The sequence below is a fragment of the Postia placenta genome (genome assembly GCF_002117355.1).
Source record: "Postia placenta MAD-698-R-SB12 unplaced genomic scaffold POSPLAscaffold_3, whole genome shotgun sequence".
Classification (NCBI taxonomy): domain Eukaryota; kingdom Fungi; phylum Basidiomycota; class Agaricomycetes; order Polyporales; family Adustoporiaceae; genus Rhodonia; species Rhodonia placenta.
Genome location: NW_020169834.1, coordinates 1,524,643 through 1,538,391, shown reverse-complemented (window position 1 = coordinate 1,538,391; position 13,749 = coordinate 1,524,643). Strand labels below are relative to the sequence as shown.

The 13,749-nt window shown below is 53.2% G+C and overlaps 5 protein-coding genes across 5 annotated transcripts; 2 read left to right on the top strand and 3 right to left on the bottom strand.

Moving 5' to 3' along the window:
* Positions 1-66: 66 nt before the first annotated feature.
* POSPLADRAFT_1178704 (hypothetical protein) lies at positions 67-2,925 on the bottom strand. The gene is made up of 8 exons (XM_024488609.1): positions 2,795-2,925; positions 2,238-2,736; positions 1,986-2,182; positions 1,077-1,933; positions 914-1,015; positions 607-862; positions 459-540; positions 67-389 (listed from the first exon to the last, which is right to left on the bottom strand). The coding sequence occupies exons 1-8, from the start codon at positions 2,816-2,818 to the stop codon at positions 310-312; spliced, it is 2,097 nt and encodes a 698-aa protein (XP_024341869.1). The 5' UTR covers positions 2,819-2,925; the 3' UTR covers positions 67-309.
* Positions 2,926-3,074: 149 nt separating this feature from the next.
* On the top strand, positions 3,075-4,629 carry POSPLADRAFT_1178703 (hypothetical protein; the record flags this gene model as incomplete). The annotated part of the gene is made up of 6 exons (XM_024488608.1): positions 3,075-3,163; positions 3,219-3,296; positions 3,349-3,392; positions 3,448-3,953; positions 4,008-4,156; positions 4,280-4,629. The coding sequence occupies exons 1-6, from the start codon at positions 3,157-3,159 to the stop codon at positions 4,627-4,629; spliced, it is 1,134 nt and encodes a 377-aa protein (XP_024341868.1). The 5' UTR covers positions 3,075-3,156.
* Positions 4,630-4,852: 223 nt separating this feature from the next.
* On the bottom strand, positions 4,853-7,311 carry POSPLADRAFT_1065064 (hypothetical protein). The gene is made up of 17 exons (XM_024481896.1): positions 7,204-7,311; positions 7,092-7,151; positions 6,997-7,035; positions 6,870-6,944; positions 6,618-6,820; positions 6,315-6,556; positions 6,137-6,253; positions 6,002-6,080; positions 5,820-5,945; positions 5,645-5,756; positions 5,549-5,590; positions 5,453-5,489; positions 5,365-5,402; positions 5,277-5,307; positions 5,187-5,222; positions 5,108-5,137; positions 4,853-5,047 (listed from the first exon to the last, which is right to left on the bottom strand). The coding sequence occupies exons 1-17, from the start codon at positions 7,282-7,284 to the stop codon at positions 5,004-5,006; spliced, it is 1,392 nt and encodes a 463-aa protein (XP_024341867.1). The 5' UTR covers positions 7,285-7,311; the 3' UTR covers positions 4,853-5,003.
* Positions 7,312-7,890: 579 nt separating this feature from the next.
* On the top strand, positions 7,891-8,944 carry POSPLADRAFT_1069265 (hypothetical protein). Its single transcript, XM_024482339.1, has 4 exons — positions 7,891-8,004; positions 8,067-8,459; positions 8,510-8,748; positions 8,804-8,944. The coding sequence occupies exons 1-4, from the start codon at positions 7,914-7,916 to the stop codon at positions 8,831-8,833; spliced, it is 753 nt and encodes a 250-aa protein (XP_024341866.1). The 5' UTR covers positions 7,891-7,913; the 3' UTR covers positions 8,834-8,944.
* Positions 8,945-9,019: 75 nt separating this feature from the next.
* POSPLADRAFT_1136011 (hypothetical protein) lies at positions 9,020-13,373 on the bottom strand (the record flags this gene model as incomplete). The annotated part of the gene is made up of 20 exons (XM_024484631.1): positions 9,020-9,138; positions 9,197-9,326; positions 9,383-9,499; positions 9,554-10,012; positions 10,071-10,233; positions 10,288-10,397; positions 10,454-10,630; positions 10,687-10,772; positions 10,824-11,073; positions 11,125-11,207; positions 11,271-11,667; positions 11,720-11,934; positions 11,985-12,093; positions 12,143-12,255; positions 12,311-12,413; positions 12,466-12,574; positions 12,626-12,812; positions 12,863-13,032; positions 13,089-13,230; positions 13,298-13,373. The coding sequence occupies 20 exons, from the start codon at positions 13,371-13,373 to the stop codon at positions 9,020-9,022; spliced, it is 3,315 nt and encodes a 1,104-aa protein (XP_024341865.1).
* Between the last annotated feature and the right edge of the window lie 376 nt (positions 13,374-13,749).

The window sequence follows — 13,749 nt, the reverse complement described above, 5'->3', positions numbered from 1 at the left end:
ATCGCGACCACGGCGTATCTGGCAGCCGCGGGTGATCTTGCGGACTCAAAATTCAAACGGCGAGTGTGCGACCACATGGGTTACTATGTAGTGTGCTCAAGCAAGTACATACAGAGAAAGCGATTGTAGAGTACGGGGGAAAGAGAGGATGCACCACAAGCTATGGAGGTGAGAACAATCCGACATCAGACCGAAAATGGCAGCGAGTATATGTCAATGAAGAGAAGGGGACACTGTGGGATATGTATTATGACAGCGCAGGGAAGCAGTGTCCTCGTAGAAGTAACAGTGGTCGACTCGCGAACTCCTTCAACGCATGGCACTGCTAGGCGCCACTGTGTCTTCCAGACTCTTATGTGCTTGCAAATCTCGCAACACGGTAGGATCGACTGTGACCAATGAACCAATTCACTGGTTAGACGCAATTGAAGGGAAGAGGGTCCACCGCCGCCACTTACCCGGAAGTGCGCTCTTCCGCCTCGAGTGGACGTGTGCACCGCCCGGTGAAGAATGTTCAACGCCCACCTCAGGGAAGGGACGCTAGAACGACCGCTGCATTAAATCATCGTGCCAACGAGATGACAAGTTTCCCGCAACCCCACTTACGTCTAGACCGGGGTCCGCCATCGGTACCCGCTCGATGCCAGACTCATCCAACTCGTTCAGCGGAACCTCCGCGTCTATCGACACTGCATTGAGGTCGATCGTCAAGTCCATGATATCCGCGTCGTCAACAGGTGGTGGTGGTGGTGTCGGTAGGTGATCAACGAAGTTCGGAGGCAGCTTGCCGCCACAGTTCTTGAGGGCTTTCTCGCGTAGGTTTTGCCACTCCTCATACCGGTCAACAGCATGTTGTCGCTCCCTGTGTGCATGTGTCAGACTTTGTTGGATTTGCGAACTCGGTGTAACATACTCGAGTTTTCGTTGCTTATATTGCTGCATTGCATCATCGAAGAGGTCAGGATTGATCTCCATGAAAAGTTTCAGAGCATTGTAAACCATTCCATGGATCGTTCTGGAAAGGGCAGCATGCATGTATGAGACCATGTATCCTCAGAAGACTGATTTGGACTGACCGGTTCCAGTGCGATCTTGAGTTTGCGTACAAGGCCGGGAAGACAATGGGCAAAATTACCGCTAGATTGTCGCTCATGAGGTTCACGATGTACTCGTTGTTCCAGTACATCAGAGCCCGCTCTGCGACTTGGAAGTGCTGACTATTGATACAACGTGCGAGTTGTTGGAATAATGGCACCTGAATCTTCTGGAACTCAACCGGGTCGATGACGTCCAGAACCTCCTCCATCTCGCTCAAAAACATGACTTCCTTCGGTGAGTTGACTTTAGGCCAGAACTTGAGCAAACCAAGGACGACGTCCTCCGCTAGCGCCGCGTCCTTCTCCAAGAATTGGACTACACAGTACGCCAATTGCGGATGATACATCGATAAGCTCTTGACCTTGTGTAGTGGGATCAAGACGCGCATGAGGAAGGTCTTGTGCTCCTCCTTCAATGGCAGCGCGAAACCATTGATGATGGAGCCCAAAATTTCGAGAAGTTCAGCAATGCCATTGTGCCGTTCCGTCTCGTAGATGAAATGGAAGAACACGTTGTTGATGCTTCGCCGTATAGGAGCCCGGAGATTCAGGAACTTGCCATAGATACGATGCAGCGTTGTCTTGAGAAAGTCGCGCTCCCGAGGATCTTCCGAGTCGAACAGCTCCAGAAGGTTCAAGACGAAATTCTGGTCAATATATCGCTTTGCCAGGTTAGTGTTGAAATCCGGGCTCTCCACAAACCGGAGAAAGAACTCGTATACGATTTTCAGGTGAGGCCAGGCTAGCTCGAGAACCGGCTCGTCTTCTTCCGGGTCGAAGGCATCTCCTGTCGGGTTGACAGGAGGGGGTATAGAGCGGAAGAGGTTGGTGGCAAACTGTCAGAATGAACAGTGAGATCCATATGCGCACAATATAGATCACACGTACCATTTTGACTACCTCGGGGTATATGGTTTCAGTTATGACACCGCGTTGAGTTGAAATGTATTCCAACATTTCGTGAAGAGTCTGGGTCTTGATTTGTTTCCCCTTGAGCTCGGCGTTGGTATCGTTGAAGTCAAACAACACAGCGCATTGGTGAAGTTTCTTGATAAATAACTGCGGACGCTCGCTAGGGGGCGTTTCTGCGCCCAATTTGTGAGACGGCCTGTCGAAGGGGCATTACCACATGCGACATACCCAGGAAAGGAGGCAGCCTCTCAATGTCAACCTTCTCTGTAACGACGAAACGGCTACTCCTCTGCTTGCGTGGTGGTTTCCCCACCATGGGAATTGTATCCTTGGGGCCGGGACGCAAACGGTTGAGGTTTGCTCGCGGAGGAGTCAAAGGGCCTCCAGCGGTATCCATCAACCGGTCAGGCTGTTCAGCAGCTGCATCGGGGCTGACAACCACGATGGGCGGGGCTGGAGTCGCCCTATCTGGCGCGGAATACCGACGATCGGCATTCGGCGCTGGGATGGAAGAGACAGCAGAACGAGTAGAAGAACCGTTAGAGGTAGGGAGCGAGTGGTGGCTGTTGTTGGTGAGATGATTGAGACTAGCGACAGCCGACGTGGGTTGAGGGAGTGGTTTGTTGCTATTAAGAATAGGTGCCGGTGCAGCGTTGGCCACCGCAGTCGCGGAGGGTTTGGACTCTTTGTTCTTGGAGGATGATGAATCCTGAGACTTGGATCTAAGCTAGAGAACGGAGTTGGTCAGAAGCGCGTCCTGGAGGCTGAGTAGGTTGGATATTAACCAGTGTCTTCTTGAGACCCTTCATGGTGGCGAGAGGGAAAAGAATGTGCCAAATTGGCCCTTGTACGCCCGCGCTGCCGTTACAAGTTGGGAAAGCGGGCGATGAGAAGTAGGCGTCGACGCTGTGCGGAGTGTCGCTACCGCTAACAGAATCGATGAGCCGCAACAGACGGGCAATGTGTGACACATCACGCGTAAATGTGACATGCGTGACTTCAGCGCGCAGTCACTGAATGCGGCTTGTGGACTGTTACCATCCGGGTAGCGCAGCAGTGCTTTGGCGGTCTTCCACCCGTCTTCCTCTCCTTTGCGAGGACTTGCGAGTATCTGTAGCCTCTCGTTGCTGTTGTTGATTCTGTCAAGATGGCCGGTAAGTCGCGCCCTAACCTATTCGCTTCGCATGTCTTAAAAGACCCCGAATATAGCCATCTACACGGTGTATACCTCCCCAAACCACCCGCCCATTCCCAACCACCTTCCGACCCTCATCGTGACACCCCATGGTATGTGTTGCGTCCCTAATGATTCTACTATACTGACTCTCGCAACTGCTAGGACAACCGTCGAACATCCTGTACTCATACCTCCACACGAACTTCGTGAGCCAAGTGATCGTTCTCATCGTACCCTCATCCCACTCACAGCTCCGCGCAGAACACAGAGAACTACCTCTTGACGCCATCTCCACAGGGTGACCTCTGTGTAGCGAAGCTCTTCCCTCCCCGCCAGAATGCCCCCGGTAAGACCACCGCGTCTGACCCTGGCCATTCTGCTCCAGCCAACTCCCGGGTCGTCCGCTGCGAGGCATCTCGTAACCTCAAGTGGTCGATAACGAATACTGGCGTCCTATCTCCTATCTACAAGCTGGCGTTACCGTCGCCAGATTCTGCCGATCTGCCGTTATTCCAGATTTCCAAGCCCAACCCGAATGCAGCATTCTGGAGCATGTTTTACTTCGCATATGCCGGGCACAACATCCCACCCAAGCGCATTGAGTTCGGGAAGATCATGAAGAACCCACCAGGACCGAACGGCGGTGGCACGCGCATCAGCATTACAGGCAAGACACCTGAGGAGAAGGCGGTCTGGCAGACGCTGGGTGAAGGCAACGAGGACTGTGTGGAGTGGGTGGTTCTATGCGCTGCTCTGAACCTACTCGAGTACGTGTGCTTGCGGTCGCTAAGCAAAATTCGCGCTGATCAGCCTCGTTTCAGCGATGAAATCATCAAGGCGGCCGAGAAAAACCCGCCTCCTACTTCGGCATCCGTTTCTCCGGCGAATGGACACCCACCTGCGGGCCCAGGGGGCCGCCCTCCTCCTGTCGCTCTCCGCGATCCAGGACCAGCGCCGCCTCTCGGCCCTAGTCAGCCCACGCGCTCCGCGACCATGCCGCCCAACCTCCAACAGCAACAGCAGCATCCTGTCATGCGTGGACCCGCGCCCGGCGCAGGACCTGCGCCTCATCCCGCTCTCATGCCTGGTGGAGGGAGAGGCGGCCCGCTTCCGGGCCCGCAGAATTTCGCGCCTCCGGGCCCGCAGGGCTTCTCGCCTCCGGGCCCGCAGGGCTTCTCGCCTCCGGGCCCACAGGGCTTCTCGCCTCAGGGACCGCAGGGCTTCCCGCCTCAGGGACCGCCGCGCGGGCCAGGATTTGGCGGCCCCCCGCCGCCGCAGGGCTATGGTCCCCCACCTGGCCAAGGATACCCTGGTCCTGGTGTTGGTCAGCCGCGGCCTGGTCCTCCAGGTCAACCGGGTGCGTACCCTCCAGGCGCATACCCTCCTCCGGGACCTGGCCGTGTGGGGCCTCCGCCTCAGGGGCAACCTCCACGGCGATTCTAGTCGACTTAATCCTCAGTCGCTGAGGCTGTTGACATGATCTTACGATGCGCATGGGGTGATGCGGACCTGATACCTTGTAAATGGCTGGAGTGGACAGCTACGTCACGATTGAATCTCGTTCTCATATCCGATGTTCTCATATCATTTGTAGCTCGCTTCTTTTCTGGTCTCATTCTCTCCCTGGCCCTTCGGCATGCTTTTCATGATGGTTTTTGCCCTCGTATTTGTGCTGTCCCTTCCAGTTGATATTGACGGCAGATGATGCGGTTGTAGTAAATATACATCCAATCCGTGGTTCCGATTGTCCATCATCCCGGAGCCACGCGCAGATACCCTGCCCATTCTCTTACATACATGTCCCACAGCAACACGTCCTATGAACTCTTGACGAGCGTCTCGATGGTATCCATGGATAAGGCTGGTTTTGACATAATCATTATTGTCTGGCTCAACAGACAATTCGGCATTAATCACTCACACTTGGGTCGCTCGATAGGCATTCCAAGGGCTGCAGAACATTGTCAGGTATGTTTCTATTCTCGCCGGCACTCGCATACCTCTGGCCCAAACAATCTGCGTAAGGCAACCCAACGCTAGTGGTAAATCCAGATCAATAATAGATCGGTAAGAGCGGCAATTTGCCTCACCTCTGGAGACTCCAAAGATGACAGTATAGTACTGCCATGCGATCATTCTCAGACTAAGATGAACTCATATCTCAGGTGCGACACATACCTTGAACTGCGTGAGACCATAATGATACAACACACAGCCTGATGACGCGTTAGTGTTCACTTCCGAGCAAGAGGGATATTATCATTACCCGAAGCAGCGTCAACGTTGGGGAAGGGATTCTTCGTCTGGGAAATGAAGTGTGAGTAACACCTGTAGAGGAGCGACTATTGCGCCCAAGCCGCACCTTGCCGTGTTCCATCAGCACGCCCGGTGCTACATCGTAGGTCTACGCGCTCATCGTGAGTCGACATCTTTCATCACGTTCCTGGTCACAACTGACCTTCTTGACAAGTTGGATCACAGGGTCCTTGAGCAGCTCTGGACGGGTCTCGCAGAACTGCTGCAGCGCGATAAAGCGCGGATCAGGGTTCCTTAGGACACCATGTCCGTATCTATGCCATGAAACTGTGCCTTAGATGGGCTGAGGTACGAAAATGGACGAATCGTCTGCGTACCCAGGTACGACCTGTCCACTTTTCAGCGTCCGCCAGAGGAAGTCCTTGATGTCGTCGTGCGAGACGTTGTCGCCAATCTCCTTCTGCATGTTCAGTTGCCATCGCAATACCTCCTGGTTCGCCAGACTATCGCAAATACTGTATCAGAACACTTCTCACTGATAGCCAGCGCTTATACGCACCCGTGTAGAGGACCGGCAAGCGCGAAGAGCGCGCCGGCATAGGCAAGGTATGGATCCGAGAGGGTTGAACCAATCAAGTCTGCGTGGATAATGCTGTCGACTGCGAGTCCATAATTAATCAGGATGCTGACTTACGAGACGTGTGCGCCGAAGCATTGCCGCCTTCGTGATCCCCATGCAGAGCGATGTATAATCGGAGGTACTCGGTAAGATCATGATTGTCACCGTATCCTAACATGTTGACATAATTTCCTGTGGGTCGGATCATTAGGTCATTGGTCCGATACGACGTCTCCCCATCCACCGTACTCACCGACGAGGTCCAGATCCTTGTTGACGCTAGGAATAGGTGTGCCGGGGTTGTAAACGTTCCGGTAGATGCGCGCAGCGATGGCCGGGAGCCGCGCCAGGAGATTCATGCTATCTTCCAGGGCGTACGTCCAGTACTCGCTCTTCTTGATGCCTCGTTCGTAAGCAGATTGGAAGGCGCTCTCGTGGTTCAGCGCCGCGACGGCCATCCCGAGCTGTGTCATGGGATGTAGGCTCGCAGGAAGCCTGCAGCGCACACAAAGAGCATCAAGGCATGACACACACAGTACAGGAGAGATGAGCGTACGAGTCGATGAGCTTTACCAGGTAATCGGGCAGCTCGCCCTTCTCCGCTAGCTCGCGAGAGAGCTGCCGTGTCTCTGCTTCCGTGGGCACTTTGCCTGTGAGCAGGAGCCAAAGCATGCTCTCCGCGATGATCTCCTTGCCCCCGGGTGCAGCAGGAAGCACTTTTTGACACTCAGGGATGGACAAGCCGTGGAACCTAATCCCCTGCTCCCAAGTCAGAGGATGAGGGCGATGAGATAGGAGTAGCACATGCCTCCATGGGGTCCAGGACAGACGCCTCCCATAGCATAGCTTTCAACCCTCTCATACCCCCAATTACATGTTCGACCTTCCAGAAGCTGTTGAGTACGCTGCGTCGTCGTGGAGTCAGAATCTCTCACCTTCACATCGCCGATGACAGTTTGACCGTGCTCTGCTTTCTATCCTTACGCTTCAGCATTGTACATGGCACCATTAATTACCATGAACTACTCACGAGCTGCTTAAGGCGCGCCTGCTTGACTGGGATAACTTCCTCCAGCACATCGCGGATAGTCTGAAAGACGTCGCGTTATCCTAGCCAATTGACAAAGAAGTTGAAGACGGACCTTGGTAGAGGCAAAACGGCGCTGCGAAGTAGCCGCCGCCCTTGATAATGACCTAGCAATGTGAGAGTGGCCGTAGAACATGGTGAAGTACAGACGTATGGTAACTCTAGGGGAGTCTATGGGTGGGGACAGAGGGGTGGTTGTCTATTATACGCCGACGAGAGGGCTAGAGCTGAGATGACAGGCGCGCCTACCCCGCTTACAATCTGGGGTAAGTCTGGGGAAGCGAGCGGCGGCATCTGCGCACACGATCACACGCCTGTTCTTGTCCCTGGTCAGGAGGTCTGCCGGTAACAGCCCCTTCACCGACTGCCGGTCCCCCCCCCTGTTCGGAAAGCCCGACGTACAGCGCATCATCGCACTGCGCCATGTCGCAGGTACATGCGTGCAGGCTCATATTGCGGAGCCAGAATGGCCGCGGTCGTGAGATCCCAAATGCCGACAACGAGCACAACAGTGTGAGGCGGCACATGAGAACACCATGCGTTCAATTTACTGATGCGTATGGCCGCAAGACGACCGGAAAGACTTGGTTGAGCCAAGTCAAAATTTAACGTGCAGGACATAACAGCGCGTTTGATGATGTCAAGATGCTGTATACTAACTTCCCGATTAGGCAATGACACACGCGACTGGCGGCAGCGCGTCGTGCCAGCAAACCGTCTGCACAGCGTGACTGACTCAACGCTCATCTGTTCCTTGCCTCCACTATGGCCTCGGTCCTGGTGCCCGTCTTATATGTGGCCATTGTCTTTGGTTCTCTCCTCGCATTCAGCTCTTGGTACAGACGTCGCAACGCCAGTGAGTGAATCCATATGCAGCAAGTAAGCATGTCAGCGACTGAGCGTGTCGCGTCCCCTCAGCCAAGATCTATGAGCCCTATTTCCCCCCGCACCGAGAGCGCGATCTCTATGTAACTCTCCTTCAGAAGGCCGATCCTGCACCGCCCGAATCGCTCCTCAAAGCAGCCCTTGTCCGTCGGGCTATGACCGATGTCTCTCGCATCTTGCGCATCCGCGAAGACAAGCCCGCTCTCCAGATCCTGCTGCAAAAGGGATCCATAGGCGATGATCTTTGGAACAGTCTCCTCGCGGCGGAGAAAGAGCTCGAGGCCGAGATCCTCGAAGTCGCCGCGGAGGCAAACTCATTCGTCGAAGGCTGGGGTCAACTCATCTTCCAGACTGCAACAGAAATGATGCACAACGAAAGAATGCGTGGCATCTACGAACAGATTCCGCAGATGCGCGCCACCAGGGGTGCGTCCCAGACACTGGATGCATTGAACACATGCTTATATCGGCCTTAGAACGGAAGTATGGACGTATAGCCACATCCAAGGCAATTGAATCTGCTACACCAGCATCTGCGTCTCCGCCACTTGTCTTCACGCCCCAAAAGCCTGCTTCTCCAGCGCCTTCGCAGACACCTGCCTCTCCCAAATCCACGAACGGCTTAGCGCCACCTCCTAGCGTGGGCGCGGATAGTGGTTTGAGCGATGGCGAAAGTCCCGCTTCCCCCGCCTCGCCCCGAACGCCGTCCAAATCCGTCAGTGATCTGTCCGAATGACCCTCGTTTCATCATACTAACACGCCACAAATAGTCCGCGAAGAAGGCAAAGAAGCGCAAGTAGATATACAGTCATTATTCCTCTTGGTGGTCACAGTAGTCGTAACGCGTATATGACGGAGAGCAGCGGACTCTCGTCTACGTGGGTAATACAGAGCTCGAGATGAAAGACAGGATACATGTGAGCTGTCAGAAAACGAAAGCCAAACAACGACGTGTCCACGACCTCAGTCATTAAGGTATGCATTCATCACCCCTTAATGACAATCGCCTTCTCTCCTGCACCCGTTCTCGTCCTCCCAGACTTGTCGATATGATCTAGTCCAAGGACATCTTCCGGTGCGAACTTATGGTCGTAGATGGTGTCCTCTGTAGCAGTTCTAGGTCAGTATACACGTACGGGTACGAAGGGGTATGGTGGCTTCACCATCTTCGATATAAGAAGGTTGCTTGAACGTTGCCACTTGAATGAGCGCGAAGCGGAACTTAGCGAAGTCCTTGTCTGATGCACCTATCCGCACTTGTAGGCGCTTCTTCGTCTCAGAGAACTTCTCACCCTGCATCCACGTCACGTCATCAGTACAGTCCGTACGACGAGGCGAGAACAACATACCGGTTTCACGACGAAGCGGAACGGAACACCGTGTGTTCGAGAAACCTCCTTGGAGAAATGGAATACGCTGATGACTTTGTCGGCATCATCGGCCTCCAGCTCCTCCCGTGGAATCTCCTATACCCGTTGTCAGTATACATCCTGTACGCACGAGGAGCTCTGCGCTCTGACCTCAGCAAAGAGCTCAACCGGATCGGGTATGTTGCCAATCATCTCTGATCCAGTGAACTCCTTTTGCGTCTTGCCATCCTTCGACACCTCAAACACGCGGATCTTGCCTGTGCCGCCAGGCGAAAGCTTCACCTGTTTCGCAAGATGGTCCGCGAGATCATGTACCGAGCTCGTCTTCGGTAGTAGGAACGGATGTGCCGACTCCTCCTTGTTGTTGATGCCGGTCCAGATGACCTTGAGGCTACGCTTCGTCTCCAGTTCCACGATGCTCACATCCAGCTTCTCGTACAGAATAATCGTCGTTTGTGGGTTGACGTAAGTGGGCGAGATAATCTCCGCGACGCTCTGGTTCAGCGAGCGCTTCAAGATTGCCTTCGGTGCGCCGTTTGTAGCGTGCGTCGTGGTAAAACGAAGCTTGATCGGGTCGTGCCTCAAGTACTCGCCAACTTTCGCGGACATCTGCATTGGGACGTGTCGCATGAGTCTAGGTATGGTATGATGGAAGAGCAGCGCCTACGATGTCATAGTTCTGCTTCTTGCTGAGGACAAGGCTAAATTCAGGATAGTCTGGGCCGGACTCCTCAAACTTGGGCCGGAACATGACCATTACACGATTTTGCAAGAAGTCATAGTACTGAGTAGGGTTCGAGTAGAGACCCTGGCTCTCGAGGTCATGAAGTCTGGTTCTGACGTATGAGCATCATATATGGAGCCCGACAAGAGATCCCACGTACTCCTTGTCGTTGATGTCAACCTGGAAGCAGATGATATCACCGTCCTGGATCTCGCTTTGCGTAAATGTGAGCTTGGGCTTCATAAGCTCGATCATGCCAGGTTTGATTTCCTGTACGCCAACCTTCGCATCAGCACAGGTCCTATTCTAGAGGCGAGAAGCCCTACCTCGTATAGCTTGAGAGGAGTGCCTGATGTCCACCGCATGCGCTCATTAATGAGAGGAATGAGATCGCCGACTTTACTGCTCCGCAGCACATGGACCTTTCCAAGACCAAAAAGACTCTGTTTCGTGGTATCGAAGTGCTTCAGGAAGATCATGATTGAACCTGCAGAAACTTCGGGCTGAATGAATATATAGATCAGTATGGATCAGACCGATATCTAGCGGCACCACATACCTTCGTCGGGTCGGGAATGACATCGAGGTATAGTCGTAGGTCATTCTGCTGCCTGACAGCCATGTTATTTCGGATGACCTCCACAGCTTTGAAAGCAAGTTAGGAGCCACTGATGCCAGAGAAATATGTTAACGTACTGAGGCCGGGTTCATTCTCCGGGATGTGCGTGTCAGGCCGCACAGTCTTGTTCTGCCTATTGACCAGTACCCATAGTCGAATCTGAGTCTCAGGGTAGTTGAAGTGCTGCGCTACCCTCGTCTTGAATGTGCTATATGTTTCGCTCTTCAGGACACGGAATGTAGGCAAGTCTGATGGCGGCCAGTTCCTCTCGTCGAATGTTGCTAAGTCGAAGCCTTCGTGCTGGACAAAGGTCTCGTCGGTAATGACCTGACAAGCGTAGTGTTAGCCCTCCCATATCGTCCAGTTTGCTGCACCTACTTTCGCAGTGAGATAGAGATGTTGCTCTTCTCGCTCGCGCTTCTTCGCTTCCTGTTGTAGGCGCTCCTCATCCAGGCGCTTCTCTGACAAAGTGCATGTGACATCAACCCTCTGAAGCGCACATACGAGAATGAACCAACGCTCACTGAGGTGCGGCGGTGTATCCTCCTCTTTGAAAGGTGCCAATACTTCATCGATAGCCGACTCGCGAATGTACACCAACATGTATGCGTTCGTAAAGCGCTTTATTGAGCGCACCTGATTTCGCTGCATGGGCGAGACCAAACCGTTCAGGGCCTCACCACCGTAGTTCTCTTCCAAAACCTCTCGGTCGGTGACTGGCGTGACGCGGTCATCATCAAATTTGAGCCATCTTGTTTCCCGATCAGGCTTGATGAGTGCGAAGTAATGGCCGCCATGCAGATCGCCTGAGTGCACCAATACTCCGTGGAGTTTGTATACCCATGGTTGTGACCGGTCCGTAGCCTCATCGAGGAATTCATCCAAGTCTATCTCGAAGGGGAATTCGTGACGGTCGTTGATCTGTTGACCTCGGTTTAAGAATTGATTTGAGAAAAGAGTTACGCACACCTACCTTGACCATGGCATCACGTTGGATATCATACTCGAAACGCTTGAGTTGCAAATGGAGGACAGGAGGGAAGGATTGGAATAAGATGCCCTTCTTCGCCTCTTGTAGACCGTACCCTTCGGCTTGGTACTTGTTCTCGCCTTCCAGCGTTTCGACGGCCACGTAATCCCTGAACGACTCTAATAGGTTTTTCATGCCCTTAACGTTCAGTTGGAGATCTGCGGACGAGCATGTGTACGGGTGCAATTTCGACAATTCAATCACCTACCGTTGAATTCCTCAATCCTGGAAGATTCGTAGTCAACGTTGACGCACTTGATATAGCTCTTCATCTTGCCCACGAAGAGCTTCTGGATAGCGCCTTCGGCGATGGTGCCCTTTTTAATATCAGCAAATAGCGGCGCTTCGTCGTAGCACAGAACATACCTTCATCTTACTCTCAAGCTTGTCCTGTAGAACTCGGTTGAATTCCTGAACATCGTGCTGCAAAAATGAGTCCAGTGACTTCCACCCAAAAGACTTTGTCAGCTCCGTGGTACCTGAAGTTTTACTCCTTAGTGGGAATGCGGGTTACACACTACTCGGAAGTCTCACCAACAGGTTGGTCAGAAGTCTGCAGATGATAGAATACCCGCTGTAGCGCCAGAGCTACGCTCTCCGTTGGATGGTCATCCTCCGTGGGAATTTGGTAGACGGCCTGCGCAATGGTTAGTATTGCAGCGCGCCAATGCCGAAAACATGTAACACACTTTTCGGAAGTATCGCGTGCAGTACAAAGACTGAAGCAGGGAGTTCATGTAGCATGTCGCACCCTGATTCTTGAGCCCAACAAAGCCCGTTTCCTTCTTCGAATCGTAACTAGCGCACAGGGGTTAGCATGGTGTACTCACGGAATATCATCATACTCACTTGACGAAGTTGTGCCATAGCACTCCTGTCGGATCCTCGAGTACGCGGACGAATACACTGACATCTGCAGTCTCATCCTCAATTGTTGGTCGAGTGTGGCCCTCCTGGACACTGAACAACTTTCGCAATTCGCTGAACCGCGTGAAGCCCCAGTCGCACTCCTCGGCGATAAAGCGATGGTGTGCATCTGTTCGAACAAGCGTCAGACAATACCATACATGCATTGTAATTACGTACGGCTGACAGTGTAGATGGTCGGATCGTTGGGGTTCGAGATGACCAATGCGAATTGGGCACACGCATGCCATCCCTCAGGCGCTCGCTTAGGGTCGGCATAGTCAAGATATACAGAGACAGTGTCATTTGGTGGCGCATTCGAGTTCCCAAACGGAAATAGTAATATCCGCCTGCGTGGTGTACCATGAAGCCGCAGAATACACAATCAAGCAGTCTCTGAACATACCATCTGTGTCCTCCACACTCGAACTCCGGGCTTGTGATCTTCTTCTCCAGTTTCTTCCAATTTGTCAACCTCCAATTGTATACATGCACATCCTTAATTTCATGGCCCAGGTCGGGCATGTGCTTGGCGATGAATGCTTGTTCTGAACGGATAGATATGGCGAAGTTATCAATATCTGAAGCTACGCCACCGAGCGCAGATGCACTCACCATCGCGAACTGAGACAATCTCCTCCACCTCAACGGGTGGTGGCCCACCGTTCACTTTCTCGTCGAGGACGTCCATTGTGTCGCTCTATGACGCACGGTTCCAGGTCAGCGTGCATCGCACATGGGCAGACTACAAGACGGACCATGTCGAGTATGCCTTGATAAGACACAAGGAAGACGTCGATGTAAGACCCGTCGCAGGGGTGCTAGAGTACAAGATAGAGCCGTTTGAAGACGCGTACGATATGCAGGACGATGAGCACTGGCCTAGCCGGGCGGGGCCGTGGTAAAATTCTGCCTTAGTCATCCTCGGCCTGCTTATAAGCCCATTCTCGTGCCTCTTAGCTTGTTTCCATTCCTTTTTTCCACCGACTCGTGCTTGCCATCCACGTATGCAGCTCGCTCGAAATATGCCCGCAGCTTCTATGTGATCTCCTGGCCTTTTTCGAACA